The 20,120-nt window shown below is 36.3% G+C and overlaps 3 protein-coding genes across 4 annotated transcripts; all 3 read right to left on the bottom strand.

Annotated features, from left to right (window-relative positions):
* Nucleotides 1-26: 26 nt before the first annotated feature.
* Nucleotides 27-2,829, bottom strand: LOC105168072 (26S proteasome non-ATPase regulatory subunit 11 homolog). Of its 2 annotated transcripts, none has more exons than XM_011087993.3 (2): nucleotides 2,670-2,829; nucleotides 27-1,471 (listed from the first exon to the last, which is right to left on the bottom strand). In XM_011087993.3, the coding sequence occupies exon 2, from the start codon at nucleotides 1,444-1,446 to the stop codon at nucleotides 175-177; it is 1,272 nt and encodes a 423-aa protein (XP_011086295.1). In that variant the 5' UTR covers nucleotides 1,447-1,471; nucleotides 2,670-2,829; the 3' UTR covers nucleotides 27-174. The 2 variants fall into 2 exon arrangements, with proteins under 2 accessions (XP_011086295.1, XP_088739178.1); XM_088883052.1 differs by lacking the exon at nucleotides 2,670-2,829 and adding an exon at nucleotides 1,586-2,642.
* A 1,741-nt stretch (nucleotides 2,830-4,570) lies between these two features.
* LOC105168071 (putative galacturonosyltransferase 4) lies at nucleotides 4,571-8,588 on the bottom strand. Its single transcript, XM_011087992.3, has 9 exons — nucleotides 7,949-8,588; nucleotides 7,771-7,805; nucleotides 7,640-7,681; nucleotides 7,400-7,526; nucleotides 7,087-7,322; nucleotides 6,403-6,674; nucleotides 5,850-6,207; nucleotides 5,177-5,752; nucleotides 4,571-5,099 (listed from the first exon to the last, which is right to left on the bottom strand). The coding sequence occupies exons 1-9, from the start codon at nucleotides 8,055-8,057 to the stop codon at nucleotides 4,824-4,826; spliced, it is 2,031 nt and encodes a 676-aa protein (XP_011086294.1). The 5' UTR covers nucleotides 8,058-8,588; the 3' UTR covers nucleotides 4,571-4,823.
* Nucleotides 8,589-14,135: 5,547 nt separating this feature from the next.
* Nucleotides 14,136-18,890, bottom strand: LOC105168068 (putative galactinol--sucrose galactosyltransferase 2). The gene is made up of 14 exons (XM_011087990.3): nucleotides 18,320-18,890; nucleotides 17,797-18,041; nucleotides 17,466-17,556; nucleotides 17,221-17,269; nucleotides 17,050-17,141; nucleotides 16,712-16,819; nucleotides 16,513-16,641; nucleotides 15,910-16,320; nucleotides 15,617-15,758; nucleotides 15,464-15,531; nucleotides 15,197-15,331; nucleotides 14,905-15,116; nucleotides 14,699-14,787; nucleotides 14,136-14,604 (listed from the first exon to the last, which is right to left on the bottom strand). Exons 1-14 carry the CDS (start codon nucleotides 18,625-18,627, stop codon nucleotides 14,323-14,325), a joined length of 2,361 nt encoding a protein of 786 aa, XP_011086292.1. The 5' UTR covers nucleotides 18,628-18,890; the 3' UTR covers nucleotides 14,136-14,322.
* Nucleotides 18,891-20,120: the final 1,230 nt, after the last annotated feature.

Raw genomic sequence — 20,120 nt, 5'->3', positions numbered from 1 at the left:
CGTGTAATTCACACAAGACTATCGAGTGCAGAATAAGTAGGATATATGCTAAATTGACATGTAAATCAACAAAACAATTACAGCCGAGACCAGCAAGAAAGAATCCAATTACCTCAAGGTGGAAAGGAACACATGGAAGATATAAGTAGAGATTTTTGTTCCCTAATGTCGTTCTCAAGCCATAATTTTGGCAGATCTTACATAAAGACTGTCTACAACCTTTCCCATGTTTGAAATGGTCTCCAGGGTATCAGGATAGATGGCATCAGTCTTGGGATCATCGAATATAATAAGGCATCCAGCACCCTGGTCTAATGTCCCCGCGAATTTCTTATCCAGTATCATCTGCGATAATTTCTTTTCTACATGGTGCACTGGCAATTCAATCAACTCTGCTATATGAGAGATCTCAACTCTTGAAAAAGGCTCGATCAACCGGCAAAGATTTTGCTCCAGTAGCGTATCGTAGAGGGAAGATAGGTGCCTATGCACAATAGGGTCTTCCTCCAGCTGTGTCTTAAAATTTTGCAAAGCAATTTCGAAGAGCCTGAGTGCACGTTTCGAATGGGCATCAGCAACTGCTTTCATTGCATCGAGCTCTGGTCCTTGATATTGTAAACCCACCTTAGGTGAGGATATGATTCCTGCCACATCATCAGCCTGGTTTACCATAATTTTGCACAGCAACATATACTTGAGGCTGTATATTGCCTGGGCATCATCTAGAGCATTAAAAGCCTCGAATGCTTCAAAGAAGTAGCTGTATGCAGTTTTATAGTCCTTTTCTTCTGCATGTAGAATCCCACTCTGCAAATCTATAGTGCCCTGTTGAGCGGGAGGCACATATATAGCATTGGCTGCTGTTCTTGCTGCAGTGAGTGCAGCCTTTGCTTTAGGCAGGTTTCTCAGAGAGAAATGAAGTTTGCTCTCAAGCAAGTTGATTTCCACAAGCAAAAGTTTGTCATCTAATCTTCTGACCTCCTTGATAAGACCTGAAAGGAGATTCAATGCTTCAGAATATTCCTTGTTGTCCATCAAGAGAGCCGCAAGTCTTGCCTCAATTCTTTGACGTAGAAAAGTTCGCTTTTCAGTGCGTGTCCATTGCACTATTTCTTTGCAAAGGGAGATCTGAAGATCAGATGTACCAGGAATTTTAGCTACTGCATCGACAATACCACGAACAATTTTTGCAGTTTTTGCCTTCGGGATCAAGGAAAAGAATGGGCGCAACTTGGTGAGGAGGTTTTGAAGTTCTGCTGCTCGACCCTCTTGTCTGAGAAGATCAGAGAGATTGGTAATAGCCTGTTCCTTTATTCGAAGGGCTTCAGAAGAAGATGAAGGATTTTCTAGCACCTGGTAAAGGATAGATATTGCTTCAGGAGGAGTTTTGGCTTCAGCAGCCTGGAACAGTGAATCAGTGGTGGCAGGAAGATGTGAAGTGGACATGGTCACAGCTTTCAGACCTAAAATTCTGCAATTTTAGTCTCAGCATTAGTACCAATAACATGATACCATATGAATGGTATAATGATGTCGTTTTGGCAAACCATAACATGCAGACAAAAGAAAAGTGTTTGAGACATACTGATTTATTTAGGACTCAAATTGCTTCCACCAATTTCTTCTTCTTACAGTAACCATAACAGATTGATTCATCGACAAGAAATCAGACACAATACACAGAACAATAATGATGGTTTAGTAAAGCAATAAATTGGAGAATTGTTATCCAGATACTTTAAAAAGAAATCATTAAGGAGCAAATTTCTCATAAGTCAACACGTAGGAAATCAGAGACCATAGAAAATTATTGGTAAAATTAGCAGCAATGAACTTAGTAGTTCACATATAGAGAGACAAAATGACAGAAGCTACCAAAAAGGGAGTCCTGACTTGTAACGAAAACAGTGTGATTAGTTGAAGCACTTGTATAGTGAAAAAACTGGCTGGTGCTTTTATTTGATGCAAGATAGGTCGCATTTGTATAGTCAATTTGTGGAGAGGGAAAACTATGCTGAAAGCTTTATCTACAAATTTTAGTAAATTGTGAGTAGCTGAAATCTACTAAATATAATCTGCATATTTGTTCAAATACAATGCTGATCCACGTCTATCTTTCTCTTCCAAATCGTGCTCAACATTTGATACTCTGTGCATTTTCTCACAGCCAGGTTCAGTTCAGAAAGAATTCCTCTTCACTGTCTCCCATTCATGATCATATCAGCTTCTTCCTTTTCTCTTAAAAACCGATAGCTATACTTACCATCGCGAGGTCTTTGCAGTCTGACCTCCACTATTATATAGGCCCCACAGTGTAAACAAAAAGACATTGTCATCGTTGGTCCGAACTACTTCATTCTGCTAGTCCAAACTTTAGAAATCAACATTCGCTAACACCTTCTATTTTCTCTCCACGGCAAACACTCACGCTCATATTTCCCAAGAAAACAATCGGAAAGAATACCTCAGCCTAAAACCACGCATATAGACATAATTCGAGCTATAATTCAGAAAAATTAATGAACAGACTTCAACTATACAGCAGAAAATAGTAAAATTTTACTCTCGGTTCTCAATTCTTCTCTTCAAGAAATTCAAAAACCAAAGCATCAAAACAGAATTTTCAGCGCACGACCAAATGAAATAGAGAGAAAAAGACGTAATGAAACCTGAAAACCTCGCCTTGACGCTCCGCGAGATCCCAAACCCTAGGAGAGAGAACAGAGGAAAAGCAAAGGAGAAGCTTGTCAAATACTTCAGTTTTCAGAGGGCCAAAAAGAAATAAGCGAAATTCCAAAAACCGCCCCCGCAATTTCAAGAATTTCAAAAGTTACCCGTTACCTATACCACTTATACGGGCCGAAACGAACCGAGTTATAGATCAAACCCAAGCCCAGTTTTCCTTATCGGGTCGGATACATCGCAAACCATTCGTCAACCGCATCGAAGCCCAAAATACCCAATACGGTAACATAAAGTTGGTAACATTTTAAACCATTTCCCTTATTTTTCTTAATTACCTTTTCAATTATGGAAAATTGCGATTTTCTTTTTCCAAAACTAATACATAGACATATATATATATATATATATATGTATATAGCTTCACAAAAAACAATCTCATGTGGCTTGATTCGATTCTCACTTTTAAATATTCTTTTCTTTTGAATTTGAGTTCTTATTTTTCTACATGAAATTATTTCACGACCACCAAAAGTTATTGTCAAATAATCAAGAATCGAACATTGCCACATCAACAACACAGGTCTAGAGTCTCGTCAAATCCTTCAGGGCATGTTTGAAAATGTTCAAAATAACCACTCACCAGTTTATTCTTGAAAATTAGTTGAGAAGCGTGTTCTTTTATCATACAATTTCTGCTTTTGAAGTGCTTAAATTAAGATGATCTAGGCCAAAATCTATAAATAACTCTAAATCAACTTCTCCAACTTATTGATAAAATTAAAAATATTAAATTATATATTTTTATTTTTAAATACGCCCAATATTTACTACTGTTTAACTTATAACTATTTCTACAACTTATTCCTACCACAAAACAAAAGATATTGCAAACACCTTTTTAGTGAGATATCTAATTTTTAGCAGACTCACATCAAATATGAATCTTCTATCATACTTTAATAAAATATAATATTTTTAAATTAAAAAAAATAAAATACGCGTATAAGTGTGATATTAACTTAAAAAAACATAATAGAAGATCTTCACCTTACAACTGTACGGGATTTAGACAGTTGTTGTTGCATAACATCAAGTAATGTAATGTATACTCAAAATAAAATTTATGATTGGTAGGGTGGCTGCACGTGAGGTAGCTGGGCCGTTTATGGGCGTCTCAGTCTCACATAGTGGGCATCAAAGCGTCCCTACCTCCCAACAACCATGTGGCTTTGCCTTCTCAACAGCCTGTCCATCCCTCCCCACTGCTCCCACGCCAACCTCTCTGCTCAGTGCTCACAAGCTGCGATTATTATATACACTAGCTATACATTATTCTTGGTGAGTCTCGAAATTTTGAATTTTCAAGAGATTGGGTTTTGATAGAATCCATATTAACCTTCGTAGACGGAAAACCGTGATTGTCTTGAAACTCAGAATCTGATTCGTTCGAAGGTGTTCTTGAGATTTCAAATTCGAAATCTGTGATAGTATTCATGTGGGCTCGTCATACATGAACGGTTATGATGTTCTAAGAACTACCCTTCGAATCCGAGGAACATTGTCAGACTGCTGTGCCCTCGTGTGCTGTTGCCGTGCAAGAAAACAAGTTTGTGCAGTAAAAGACTTAACCAAGATCTAAAGTAGGCCCAGAATATCAGCTAATGTTGAGAAGTATATACAAGGTTTACAATCTGATTAAGTTAAGGTTTGTGTCGGTGCGAATGTCGGCAGGGGCTGATCGAATAATTCAATCAAGTGGAAGTTGAAAGGGATGGCCGATATTTCATGGATAGCCAACAGATTATGCACAAAGTGACAGTTCATGTAACCAAATGCAAGTTGCAAACTAGGAGGGAAGAACTACAGGAAACCATGCTACAAAATGGGAAAAAAATGTCGTGTTGTATCCATTTACAGATACAGTGCAGTTCAGCGGCTCTACATTGATCAAGAGTAAAAAAATAAATGAAGAAAATCATGAATCAAAAGCCAGTATACTCTGCTAAGGGATATATACCAAGATGGCTTATGCTTTCGCTTTGAAAAGTTAAGCATCATCACCTAATTGCACAGACCTGCAATAAAAACGCAAGGGCAATCCCAAAAGGGATCTCTGAATGAGAAATTGTGAGTGGCGTTTATGGAGTGATGTTGCATTCCCGTAAATATTGGTGATCATAATCCACAAATCTTGCCCAGTAGTTTCGGAACTTTGGTATGGCTATCTCAAGCCACGGTTTCAAGTTGCCATTGTAATGTATTACTGCTGCTCGTTCGATATCCTTTTGAGATACGTTTGGATTATAGCCGAGTCCCAGAACATGCCAAGATTTGTCAAGGGCGTAAGTGCGATTCCAAAAGGTAATCAGGCCTGGTGGAAGAGTCCCCAGCTTCCATAACAGTCTATCTTGATTCTGGAAAAAACACATTTCTTGTCAGTGTTGCACATGATAAATATTATGGACACATACACAAAGCAAATGGAACTCACCAGGCTCTGCCATTTGTGGTACACATCCGTGATATTTTGTTTCCTCCACTCATCCAGATCAAAGATATTCATCCCAAACGCCCAACCACAAGCACGAGGGTCAAAATTTCTTGAGATAAGAGGGTTTGAAAAATTGAGGTAACGGTCGAACCGGTGAAAGCTCTCTCCACATGTTTCAACCACTCCGATGACCTTCTCCTTTAGATCAAGAGACCAGAGGCCAGTGAGATCTTTCTGGACTACAATATCATCATCTAAGAATAAAACCTTGTTCAGCTTGGGGAAGATCTCAGGTAGGTAAAACCGGAGATGATTCATGATTGACAGGTACTTCGGATTTCTAAATTTTAAGTTAGGATCAGATTCAGCACGTCGGTTTTTGAAGTAATAATCAATCATGGAGGGTGAACCCAACTGCTTAAGAACTGGACTGTAGCTTGAGTTTAACCATGTGAACTCCTCAACATTCTGAACCTGAATTGTTGCTTTGCCAGGGGGATTGGCTAAAAACCACATTCTCATTGCAGCATAATTGAGCCTATCGGTGACAACATGGAAGACGTGTTTTGAAGGATCCTGCTCAGGAAATTTGAAGCATCAAGCTGAATTAATTACGAGTATGAAGATGGATGAATGGAAACCCATTCTCTGACAATATAACATTCTTGCTTACCTTTGCATGGGTTATTGTTGAGTTCACAACTACTGCTGCTGCAAATACGTTGTCTGAAAATAAGGCGTAGTGGTATAGCTTGGGATCATCTAATCTTTCACTGTTCAAGAAATGCTGCTGAGACGAGTTCAACATGAAATACTCTGTTGTAAGGCGCAAAGGAAGACAGTGAAGCCCTTTAGGCATTGTCTTGGCAGTTAAATGTGTCAAAAATAGGGCCTGTTTCTTGTGGACTCGGAGCTGCTCCTCAGATGAATGAATCATTGCACGAAGTTTCTTCACCACAGCAGCACAATCATCTTGTATTTGTTTCCCTTTCAACAGAGTTTGCTCCATCGCTTTCAACTTGTCATAAGCACTAGATTTCAATCGCAAACCAAATAATATTAGAACTACATGAAGGACTGAGCAAAACAGAAAGGAGAAAGGAATTTGATCACTCCACAAACAGAAAGCAAAAGTAAAAATAATGAACCCAGATAAGTCATTTTTATCAGGAATTTGAAATTCTATAACTAACAAAATGTGAAGTGCATCCAACCAAAAGACTAACTTTTTTGGCAGCTCAGAATCTTTGGTGGCATCTCCCAGTGCACGGTGGACTTCCTTCATACGCAGTCGCAGCTCCCTTATAAAGTGGACATTGTTTCGAGTTGCTGAGAGGGAAAGATAAAGCTTTGCTTGAATGAGTTGGTCCTTCAGCTGGCGGACACGAGCATCTGGCAGAACTGTCCGTTCACTCTGTTTCTCAGTTATAGCCTTCACTTGTTCTCTAGAAGTATCTTTGCCAGAGGTTTGCGAAGAGTGCTTTAGGCGTTTTCGGTCCTGGAAACACATAAGAACAGAAGAGATGATTTTGGAAATCTTGGAGAAGGGGAGGTTTTCACAGTCAAAGTGAAACGGATGATCTTGTGCATCAAAGAGCACCAATATGTATTCAAGGGTAAAAGTCAAACTACTCTAAACTACCACCAACTTTATTAGTAGCAATATACAGACTATAAGATGTATAAGGTTCAACCAACAGAAAAAGGTCAGTTTTAAGATGAATTTGAGACTTCTTTTAAATAGAAGACGGAACCCTTCCCAGTCTCCAACATCTCAATTACAACAGCTAAGATGAACTATAAATTTCTCATACTGCCTTAAAACTGTAAGATTATAACAAGATTTCTTCACTCGGAATAGGTAAGACAATTCAGAAGCCTTAGTCAACGATTATATTGAATAGTCATACCTTTCTCTCTAAGGCATTTTCTGATTTGCCGTCAAGAAGCTGTGATCTTGTTTCTTCCTTAACATCAATTTGTCCACTCCCACTTCCTACAGCACTCAACTTGGTTTCATTTGATGCTTCTTTCCCCGTCTCAACATCAACCTCGTGCTCAACATCGATCACCTGTCTTATGGGATTCTCATCCAAAGAATTCTTGCTCAAACTGGATGAGTTTGTAGTTCTATCTTCCGCTAATTCTGTTACAGAATGAATCATAACCTGAATTTGAGTTCAGCACAATTCAAACTAAGACGAAAATGAAGCAAATACAAACCTTCAGTGAGTTGTCTAGTAATGCGAGTATTCTCTCCAGAAGAATCATCAGAAAAATTGGAACCGGACTCGGCTGAGTTTTCCAAATAAACTATGCCCAACGGCTCTTTCAATGTAGTAGATGATTCCTGTCAATTAGAAGAGCAATTACAACAAACAGAACAAGAAAGATCTAAAAATTCCACACAAACCGTACACCCCAAGAACAGGCAAACAAGAGGGGCAATAAAAGAATCCACACCTGAGGCAGCACATTCAAAGGCCTAACTTCACCAGCAAAAGTCTACAAAAGAAGAATTAAAGAACTCAACATCCCACTAGAAAAACTAAATAAAGAAAAACCACAACCATCAGCGACAAAGAAAGACTTACAAAGGCTGAAACATCTTCAACAAATTCATTCCTAGCTGTAAAAAGCAGCAAGAAAAACACAAATCAATCACGAAAGCCAGAAACAACAACAAGAAAACTAATAAACCTCATCCTATAGGAAAAAGGGAAAGATTAAGGATTGAAAAACAAAAGAGGAAGAGAGAAGAGGGAGCATTACAAGAAGAGGAAGTGAAATGGACTCCAAGAGTGTCGGTGTAGAGAACAATAGGGGCAAGAAATGTCACCAGCAGAAAGAAAAGTACTGATTTTCTCAGCTTCATCTTCATCTTTACGGCCCACCCTCTCCCCCTCCCACTAACTAACTTGACGGCCTCAACACTCGAAACCAAATCTTTACGCCAAAACACATGAACACAAGCACACCCACAAAGGGAAAGTGACGAAAATACCGGGACGAAACAAAGAAATCAAAAAATCGCTAGTTTCTGAAATTCTTGGACTAGATTTCTACTACGAAAAAACCCAGAAAAAAAAAAAGGCAAGAGAAATCCAGAGAAAGTGTGTAATTTTTGGGCTAAGGTGTCTTCAAATGAGCATATCTATGAGGAGGAGAATCTTGTTTGCATCAACTGAAAGCAGCCCAATTTCTGTAGGGTAAAAACCAACTGAAGCAACCAATGGGATGAATGGATGAATCAAGAAAGAGGGATACAAAGGCAAGAAAGGGGAAAGAGACGGAAAAATCCCGTGAAAACGTTAATGGAAGAGGAGAGATGAGGGAGTGGGTTCTGCTGCTGCGTGGATGTGAGTTGGGTGGTGTGCTGTGTTTTTTCGTTTTTGCCGTTGTTTGGGAAGCAGAAATTTGCATTATTTCTGCTTTTATTAATCCCAATTCCCCTTGCCAATTCATTTTTATCGGATAAATTATAATAAGTTTTTGGAATAATCACACTTCCATTCTCTAACATTTGATATACTTATACATCAATTCTCTATTATTTGAAAAATTACATTTAAGACTCTCAAAATTTGCTTTTATCTAATAAATAATTTTCTCTATTAGTTAAAATTCATCGAATTTATTAATACTAGCAAAAATATCGACAAAAAAAATCTATATTAATCCATGTTTGACTTATGACAAGCCAAATAATTTTTTTATAATCAAATTACCCTCACACGTCTTCATGCGTTAACTCAAGTGAAGAGATATATCTTCACCCTAACAAACATAGTTTAGTTCCAGAAAATTATTTCACCCAATAAGTCAATAATTAGTCAATCGAGGATAAAATATAACTTTTCATTCAATTTTTTTTGTTATATCTGCTTTAGTATATCTTGATTAACAAATGGACATATTTAATGTATTTTAAACGAGAGCAAACGTCAGGGTGCTTTTCTCAAGCAGGGAATTTACGTATAATTATACTAAATCTCAAAAGAGGAGTGTAACTATCCCTAAATTTTTTTAAAATTTTATATAATTATAAATATATTTTTATTTTAATTATTATCTAATAATTAATTCAATTCGTTAGTTTTTATTACTTTCATCCATTAGTTAACTAATCAAAATGTTTTTATAGATAAAAAAATATAATTTTATTTATTTTTTTGATTTTTTTATTAATTAAGTAAATAATTTTGTTTACAATTTTTTAAAAATTTTCATTCTGATTCTTTTTAGAGTTTTTTATTGACATAACATATTCTTATCCAAAAATTATATAATTTTATTAAAGAGAAGTATTTATAATTTTTTATTAAATAATCCGTATTATTTTTATTTTTATGTTTTTTGTTTTTACTGTAAATCTGATTTTTTTTCCCTTAATAATAAAGACTAATAATTGATGACAATAATGAGACCGGAGCGGGCCCCCTTTTTATTTCCGCCTTTTTGACTTTCTTGGTTTAAAATTTTCACACAATTTTAGATCATAAAATAACAATAATAATAATAATAATAATAATAATAATAATTAATACATTTTTTGTAAAAATAATTACGAGACTATAAAATTATGTACAGAAGAAAATTTTATAAATTTAAATTGAAAGGATTACAATATCTCAAGTGACGATTATTTTTTAATTATTCTCTCTAAATTTCGATTCAAAGGCCTAAAACATAATTTTAAATATGGATGCGTGATATCTTTTAGTTTTGTAGAACAAATTACGTATTATTTTGAAATATGGCATCGATGTTGTGAACATTTGATGATCAAATATGATATTAAGATTTTGAAGATTTGATGTTAAAAAGACATAAAACCTCGCAATGGTGGAATTTCATCGTGGTATGAAATTTTTGAACTTGCTTTATTACATAATTGTAGTGTGTATGTGGTGGAGGTTTGATGATAATAATTATCAAACGATCAAATTGCCCTTCCATTTAAAAAAAAAAATTATAATAAAGGACAGGATTCGCGCATGAATACGCGGATCGGGTCGGGCCAATTGACCTGCCCGCTTTAATGAGTCGGATCACCTGACACTCGGAATAACAAGATGATGTCACGTAGCAAGTTTTTAAATGGTACTGTATACTATAAATATCAGCATTTATGAACATCTATAGACAAGTGCACTTATCATATTTTTTGGTCTCACTCGCTCTCCACTGATCGCTTCCAATCCTATTTTCCAACTTAAGCATTAGAGAGCCTTAGTTGGGGGCTATACAGCAAGCCTAACGTATGTTCTTTTATTATGATTCACTTGTAAAAAACTCAAAAAGGGATCCAGCGACCCGATATCAAGGTACCAAATTCAGGACAAGATGGTTATTATTTAGTTCAAAATGCTTTAATGCCAACACGCTTTTCAGTTAATGGTTAAAATAGTAATTAGATTAGTTAATTAATCAAATTATTTGCAAACAAGCCCTTAATATTGAGAATGTACAAAATTGAAATTTTAATAATTATTACCTTCAATGAGTTTTGTTTTTAGTATGGTAACTTTGGTGCAATTTTAAGGTACCAATTAGTCATCCTTAGTTTGGTACTTCTTTCCTATTTAAAGTACAGCGATTATTACATTGCCCCTCTTTAAAGTTTGGTGTGATTATATTTAAATTTTTTTATAATTTAAAAAATTACATCTAATATTATTGAGATTTGCTTCTTTCTCACAAATAAAATCCATTCGTTGGTTAAAATTTTTCAAATTTGATAATATTAACAAAAGAAAAAAAAATTGCATTATCTTCCCTTAAGCTTTGGTGTAATTAGATATAAACTCCCTGTAGTTTGAGAAATTACATCTAACACTTTTGAAGTTTGCTTCCGTCTAACAAATAAATTCCCCCGTTAGTCAAAATTCATTAAATTTGTTAATATTAACCTAAAAATTAGAAGAAGAATCTATATTTACTCCGATTGACTTATTACTGACTTATAGCAGGTAAAATATTTTTTTTAAGTTATCAATAGTAAATAAATAGCAACTTTTATTCAATTTTTTTTTTGTTAGTATCAGCAAATATTAGTGAATTTTGACTAACGAATAACTTATTTGTTAGATGGAAGCAAATCTTAGGGTGCTAGATGTAATTTCCTAAACCATAGGGGGTCTATGCATAATTATACTAAACTATAGGGAAGGGGATATCCCTAGTAAAATAATTGGGAAAAAAATCTGTATTTACCCCTAATTGACTTATACCATGTCAAAATAATATTTTTATAATCAAATTACCCTCATACGTTTTCACGCATTAATGTATGTGAAGAGGTATATTTTGACCGTTACATGGATAGTTTAATTTGAAAAAAATTATTTGACTTACAATAAATCAGTTTTGAGTGAATTTTGATTAACAGGAGACTTATTTGTTAGACGGAAGTAAATTTCAAGGACGCCAAATATAATTTTTTAAATTACAAAAATTTACGTATAATTATACCAAATCTCAATAAAGAAATTCTAATTGTCCCTAAATTATAATTCAAAATAGTACTCTCCTTTATCATTAAACGGTTAGTAAGTTGAGCTCGACACACTAAAGCCCCATCCTTAATTGCGCTGTCCCACATGCTCCTACTCTCAATTATTTTCCTTAATTTTCCATTAATTCCACCTTTCTCAATGTCTGTTCCAAGAAGCGAAAATGACTGCTCCAAATCATAGGTTGTGAAATTTGGACCACCACGCGAGTCCACCTTCCGCCGTTGATCGCGCTCTCTCTACTTCTAGAAATTTGAACGTGAACATTATAAATTTTAGCGTAAATTATATTTTATCATTTGAACTATAATCATTTTTATATTTTGTCAAATTTTTTTTTATATCAATTTATCATATCAATTTTAAGAAATTTGTACTTTAATGTATATGACCGTATTTTTGTTGATTTTTCTGCCAAAAAACATCACATGTTGTGCATACGTGAAAAATATAACATCATATAACTTTTAAGTATCACATGTGCACTGCATGTGATATTTAACTTGATTGAAAAATAATTATAAATGACAAAGTGCAAAATTTTATAAAATTGAAATGGTAAGTTGACACAAAATAAAGTTTAGGTGCCAAACTGTAAAAATAATTATAGTTCGGATGACAAAATGTAATTAACCCTAATTCTTATTAGTAAATGAGCAATATATATTTTTAAATTTGTATTAATTTTCACGTGAAATGAGAATATGTAAATGAACTGTGATCTCAAATCAATATATTTTCAACGTATAAATAAATTTATTTTCTCTTTAAATACTGTTTTAAATGCTGAAAACTCAAAATAAAAACACAGAATTCTCTTCAGTTGTACAAGAAAAATGTATTACAATAAAAAATCTACATACAATAGAATCTATAATAATTAATTCAATACATCTCCTACCTTCTCAGTTGGGCACCGTAGGCCCATTGGGCCACAGAGACTAATGGGCCTAAAGTAAAAAACTAACAGTCCACAACTCCACATCAGAGCATCAGGAAGATCAATAGTACTCTCATGCACAAATCTCATCACATAGCCTTCGACATCATCAATTCTTATATACTTCTCCATCCTTACAAGGACAAGAAATGCAATACCTAGTTTGCTGCAAAATCTTAGTACTTCACAAACATGTAATCTTTGAAGAAACCAGATATAAACTGATCATGATGGAAAGAACATGGGATATTCTTCTAGCTAGGCCTTGTTCAAACCAATGTTGTCAAGAGGTTGATCAATGAGAGCCCTCCAAATGCAATCTATAGAATCGAGATCGTCGACTTTGAACGACGGCCACAAGCTATCGTCATCGCACTTCTTGTCATGGGAGTTTCGATCAAGGGCTGGTGAATTCTGCACGCAAGATTGATCAAGATTCGCTACAAAAGTGTCGTCTACGTATGAACAACACGGTGCAAACACGTCCTCCGGTTGCAAGTAGTCGTCCACCTCAAAAACAACGCCGTCTTTGAGCCATGGAAAGTCGAAAACTCCAACAGCATCACAGGATTCATAGCCCGTGTCGCCTCTGTAAGAGGAATCATTGTCCAGGGAGCTGATCATCATGGTTTCCAGCTTCTTGCCCTTGTGTGATTCTTTGTTCTTCTGATCATCTGTTTGATCTCTTGTTCTCTTCCTTTTCCGACCATCCTTCTCCATTCTCTCTTGCTTACACCGTCTGAAAACGAAACACGACATAAAAAAACATAGACATACACAAGTAAGACAACACCACAAACAACAACCTTAATAATCCCAAAAAACATGCATATCAAACTATGAGAAATGCTAACACAGATTTTGAATAATTCAAGAAGACGTTTGTTCATGTCAGAGTTTGTGTTGATGATTACCTTTCGTGTCCTGTTCTCTTTCTTCTAAGTGATTTTGGTTCACAATCTAAGTGATATAGAGCTAATGAATAACAGTTTTAATACATATATACACACACAATACACACACAGAGTGTGTATAGAAATGCACACCATCCATCACTGCTTTTCGCAAGCTAACAACTCTCTGCCTCTCCTTGCAATCTCTCTTTCTATGGTATAGATAGATAGATTACAATGGGATGTATGCATGTAGTATATGTGTATAGTTAGAGAGGGAAATTGGCTTTAACATCCTATAAATACGCTTTTTCCCCTGATCTTCATCTCCTATGTCTCTTTTTTTTGACATTTTGGGTTGGTAAAGACCCTAAGAAATTGCTCTTTTTGCGTTCTTTCCTTAAAAATAAAGCAAAAATTTTCGACTTTTGATAGTTTTTTTCGGGAAAAAAATGAGGAAATCAAGAATTAGTACAATCAAAACAGTGTGTAGGAATTAATGTTACTTTCCTTTCCCTTGAGGAGGAAATGATATGGGCTTCTTTTTATTGGATCAGGACACAATCATTTGCAGTCATTGGGATAACATTTTTAGTCATAACATCGTACAGTTGTTTGAAGCTAACTCATGTTTTTAGATTATTTCACATGTTCATTGCTGCCGCCAACAATAATTGATAATTTGTCTTGATACAGATCATTTGGACTTTGGTGTATTCATCACATGTTTATCTACAAGAAAAAATGTGAATTATTTTCAAATCGAATTACGTTTACAAGATTTATGACAGAAGGGTCTCAGTAATGAGCAGCAATTTCCCAAGAATTCGTTCCGGTGGGAACGTTAACTGTCAAAAAATGGTGTTCACTGTTGAAATGGAATTGAGCCTCCGTCGTATTCACAGAGCAACGTTTCGGCTCTGAGCTCGAATAGGCTCCAAAAACACCTTCGCCTCTTCCTTGGATTCGTATTCCAGGAAATAAAGAATCGTCGATGGCCTCAACTGCATGAACGGCCCCTCCGGAGTTGTACATATTTATCAGTCCAATGGGTGCAAATTGGATTTCTTGATGATAAACCTGTAAGATTCCGAGACATGGTAGTTCTTATGTATGCATTGCTTCCTGGTATGCAGACAGAAAAAGACACATGTTTACTAAGTTGATGAGCTACCTTGATGGGAGATACTGTAAAGACATCACATTGTAAGGTTTTAAAGCCGATGTTCAGCTTTCCATGCGTTGAGAGTCGGGAGAGAGAACCTGAGGATTGTCGTAAGCAGAGAAGAATTTTGAACAAACTTTGTCTCAGATGAAATTGTTGGAATCTCAGTAGCTAGCTGTATTTTCAAATGTAGTAAGCAACTAGAATCAAGGAACCTGATTTGAAGGAAAAGACCGCAAATTCTCCATCCCAGGATTCGGGTGAAATTTCTGAAAGGTACTCGATATCTGCTGGGGATATCTTTCCAGCCAGCTCAAGGTCGTTCTTTTGAACGGTATTCTCCAGACCAGGCCAAGTTCCTGCTCCTTGGCAATTGAATACGGCAAGAACTCCAGTAAGTTTGTTCAGGTTCCATATCTTCATGAGGCTTTTTGACAAGAACAGAATATGGGGTTAAAACGTCACCTTATTTCGATGCAACAGAACATTGTTTAGCTGAGGAAATACCTTTTCCCATCTGTAACTGGATCGTTGAATAAACAATCACGAGAAGGCCTTCCAGGATACCTTGCCCTCATCACAGATCCATCAGGCAGCACAAGCCTCTTGAGTATATCAAAGTCGTGGTTTCCAGGTTTATCACTGACATGAACGATTGTTAATAAGGATAAAAAAGAAGTCCGCGTAGAATAATTTTAGGATGCATTTTAACTTTCTTTTACTGAACAGGAAGTAGTCCATTGTCGATGAATTAACTACACTGTTTGTGCATACCTTACATAGATGCCACAGCCTCCAACAGCTCGAGCAACTGCATGAAACTCAGCTGCATCATGGAGGCTCTGGAAGCAAACGAAAATAGAATTAATCTCTGGGAACGTCACTATCAAAATTATGCAGTCGTATGACAGAAATAGCATTCCATACATAGAACATGTCCCAATCCGGGACAACTATTTCACCAAAGAATAAGCTGTTATAAGCTACAGCAGCTATATGCAGAGTCTGCGTCGTTGGGTTCTTGGGGTAATAATCATCTGATGCACGTGTGATTGCACTTGCTTTTGAGCTGTAACCACAGATAACGAATGAAGTTATCATTATTTTTTGCATCTGAATATTTGCTATTGAAAGAATAACAAGCCGAAACATGCTACTGTCATCTCTACAGGAAACGAGTTAAGAATAACAACAGAAATTCAACATTTTCAGTTCAGTACTTGTAGACAGAATCCGTGTTCTGAGCCATACAGCATATGATGCCATTATCTTGAAAATTATTGGATATTGACTTTTCGAGCGATTGCTGAAAATGTCTAGTAAGTGAAACACGTCCTCCTGAACCTGTGGCTACTGTTTCTGGTAAGTTCTGTACATCAACCTTAACTCCGTCCACTTCCTGTGACGCAAGATATCTGTGTAGATCGTCATAAAACTCAAATATTCTGTCTGGATCGATTGTACCAACACCATACTCCTCCATAGAGTCCATTGCTATGTCCCTCTGATGTGCAAGATTTCCCGGTGATTGTAGTGGGAACTTTAGTTTGGGATTATACTTCTTAGTTCCTGGGGCATCTGGATGAAGTCCACCCCAATATCCCATTAACGCGTGCCATACGTACACGTACCTAGAAGAATGCCAGGATCCGTATTACTAGAATAGAACAATAACTTATGATATCTATCAATATTTCAAGAAGGCTGTCATATTGCGACTGGCAGAGATTAAGAAATTCTTTTGTCATCATGTTTGTACATGCACTCGTAAAGGTGAATAAAAAAGGCAAACTTGAGAGGCCAGAAACAGGGAATGAGCATACTTGAGACCAAAAGTGCTCTTTATATCTGAAACAAAGTCCTTTAAACTATGCGGCGTGTTGCTTGAATCATCAGCTGCTGTCTTCCGAAACTTACTGTTTTCTTTTATACTCATCAATCTGGCCCCAAACCTGCATTTTTATGATTCATGACATTGGGCTTTTTCCTCATTAATACCGAGGATACTACTAGTCAACTTACTGTGTCCCTTCAATCAAAGGCTCCCCCTCTTTCTGGAACTCATTGGTTGTATCTTGCCAACCATCATCAATTATTAGAAACCTTGCTGGAGTACCACCTTCAGACAAGCTGAGAGAAAGACTGAATGACTCAAAGAAACTATGAAAGAACTGAATTTACTGTAAGATGCACCCAAAAGAAAAAAAAAAAGAGAAAGAAAACAGCTCATTCAAAAATATTTTTCAAGATTCTGGTTTCAAATTGGAAGCTGTTTTACTTTTTTCCCGTCCATAACTCACAGACTCGAAGTTTTATCTTAAAAAACATCAGTTGACTAAGCATATTGGGGTAGAACTAACCTTTTTAGGCCGTCTCTGATTCCTTGAGGATTGACGTCTTGGTAAAAGGCATCCCAGGTGCACCAACCGAACCAATCTAGCATTCCAGGCATCTGCATCCAACATAAGAGTTTATTCTAGTTAAACATTTTCATTTATACTACTGAGACGGAATTCTGCTGGTAGACTTGCCTGCTTGGTCTCTCTAAGAGCAAATGTTCCGCTGTATTTCTGCAGAATCCTGTGCATTGGCAGAGGTCAACAACCATTCTTGGGCATGTATTCATTATAACAATGAAGAGTCCCTAAATATTACAAAGTCACTGGACAAAGTAGTCTGTTTTTGTGCTTTCATAATTATAAAACAGTATCTGTCTTGCATTCTTTTAAGCTAATTTAGTCATGGAATTTTGGAACCAGCTCTGAAGCCCACCTACTTCATAGATTCCTTGATCAGTTCGAATGGGTTGTCTCCAAAGTTCACAAAAACTGCCTTGGGAGACGCTGATGCAATTATTGTGGAATCACCTGTAGAATCATGAAAAAACTCACATCACAGAACACAAGATACTCACACATGTAAGTACAGGTTCATAAAATAAGAAGAGCAGTATTCTTTAGATATCAAAACTGTCTCCCCGCTTTCTGCTAACAGAGATTTTTATGCAAGAACCTTCGCAAGCATTTAATGCAAGTATTCAATCGTGTATTTCTGAAATAAGGAACACTTTTTATCATAAAAGAGTTGTAGAGACTGAAGCTTCTCACCAGTTTCAACACAAACTTCAAGCTCGTCAGCTGAGTTCCCCTGCAGGCTGCTCCTGAATTCACCGTCTAATATTGGCAAAAACAGCACATATTTGGCATCCTGGTTAGGCTCTTCAGAAGTTGGTCCTTCCCTTGCCTCCAGCAGCAACATCTGTGTTTCGACAGGAATGTCCCTCCCAGAATTCCCAACTCGAGGTATCATCCACCAGATTTTAAACCGAAACAACGATAGCAATCTCGCGTCTCTGCATAAACCACTTACGTCATATCATTTGGCATTAAAGTTATATCAACCATTCTCTTCCATTATCTTCTTCTCAGGAAATTCATTCAATACCACCATTGTTCTATAATTGTGGAAATTCACTGTTTTATCAAGGCCACAGATTGAATTCCAAAGTCTCAACAACTCTCAAGATACTTAACAAACATCTACTTTTCAACTACCTTCATCAGATCAAGAAAAAGGAATCCCTCAAACTTCACAACAGAGAAAGAACAAGAAACAAACAAAAAGGCCTACTCAATAACTCCTAGCTTGAAAACATGCCGAGAGCTGCTCTGAGTGGAAATAGCACCCAAAAATGCCGATGAATCGGAGCCCGCTGTGATGACAACATTATCAGGCACACCCAAAAGTGCCTCCGTCCCATTAAAGCTTAGAACTCCATTTTGAATTACTGGAACCGCCTTGAGAAACATAGAATGGCTCCTCCAGCCTGTACGCACAAGCCCATTTGGAAAAATCTTGCCATTGGCAGGTAGAAATGGCGACAGATTGTTCAGTTTGAGTTGCAGAGCTCTCATAGATGTGCAAGCCGCCATTGCCATTGGAGAGTTTAGGTTGCCAAATCACGCGAAGAAGATGTTCAAGATTTATATATATATGTGCATATATATCTAAATGGACCCCCAAAAGTGAAAAGGCAAGCATTTATCCGACAAAGGGAAGAAAGCAACATTCTTTCTTCCTATCCTTATTGGAAATTTATGAGTTGTTAGTCTCTGTGACGTATCTTATTGGCCTCCACGCATTTCTCATCTACAAGGAACAAAATATCCTCTCATTTTTCTTGGACAGTTAGGCCATGAATATATGAACTAAATACAGCTTTCCTGGAGAGCTGAAGACAATTTATGTCAGAAGATAATGATTTTCTGCAAGTGGGTATAAAAAAAAGTAGATCATAATTGTAAAGTGCAACAACGAAAGATCGATTCTTTCTTTTTTTTTTTTTTTGGGGGGGGGGGGGGGAGGGGGTCGGGGGGGGGGGGGGTTGTCTTATTTAGAGTGGGGTTTCTTAGTGAATGTTGTCGTCTTCCCTTCATTCGGACAAAGGAAAATTCAATATCCAGCAACAAGAATGATCAAAACTGAGTACTTCACTGCAATCCCATTTTCCGGAGTAAGGCCTTGTCTTTGTATTTTTTCAAGAATAGGAGGTTCTGAATTTCCTAATAAAGAGATGGGAATTTGGATTGAGCCAATCCATCTTCTGTATCTTGCTCCACACTGCACTAAATCTTGATTTCAGGGTTTAATTAAAGACTAATTACCATTTCTCAAATTATAAAAAATAATATAGTACATTGCACTCTTTAATTGTACAATTATTTGCAACAAAATTATGTCAATCTTGAATATAAAGGGTTTTTTTTTAAAAAAAAAAATTTAATAGCCTTTCCTTTATAACAAATCATGACAAAACTTGGGTATAAACTATAAAATTACAGGGGTTGCACATCTCTTTATATGAATGAGTCAACCTGGAGGGAGCTTCAACGGTTTCAACTCTTCTAATTTCTCATTGCAATTATCCCTCTCCACCTCCAACCTTTGTAATTGCTTCTTATCTTGTGTGTGAAAATAGAAATGAGAGAGAACGAGAGGATTAACTAGAAAAAATAAGGCAAACATGAGGAAAGGATCAGGGCATTGTCACGTTTGAAGAAAAATCTATGAAAATAGACTATATGACAATTTTTCGGCGACAAAATTCATTGAAATTGGACAGAGGGATGGTGTGTGCTCTCATTGAATGTTACTCAGTGCAAAGTATTATTTTTATAATTTAACATTACATCGTACAAAATCACTATAATTCCAAAGTGCAAATTGTCCCAAAAGGAAAGAAGACTTTTAAGGCTCCGTTTGAATCATTTTGCATGATACTTCAACTTGGGTTACCTTGGGAAGAGTATTTTGAAGAAATACCCGACAATGTGTTAACTTTTTTATGTTTGAATTATTTTTTTAAAAATATTTGTAATTAATTAATGGTATCGCAAATCATATATAATGATTAAATATGTATATATACACA

This window comes from Sesamum indicum, linkage group LG8 (genome assembly GCF_026168435.1).
Source record: "Sesamum indicum cultivar Baizhima isolate 11 linkage group LG8, ASM2616843v1, whole genome shotgun sequence".
Lineage (NCBI taxonomy): Eukaryota > Viridiplantae > Streptophyta > Magnoliopsida > Lamiales > Pedaliaceae > Sesamum > Sesamum indicum.
Note: the sequence above shows the minus strand (reverse complement) of the source record. Positions and strands in the feature narration are given on the sequence as shown.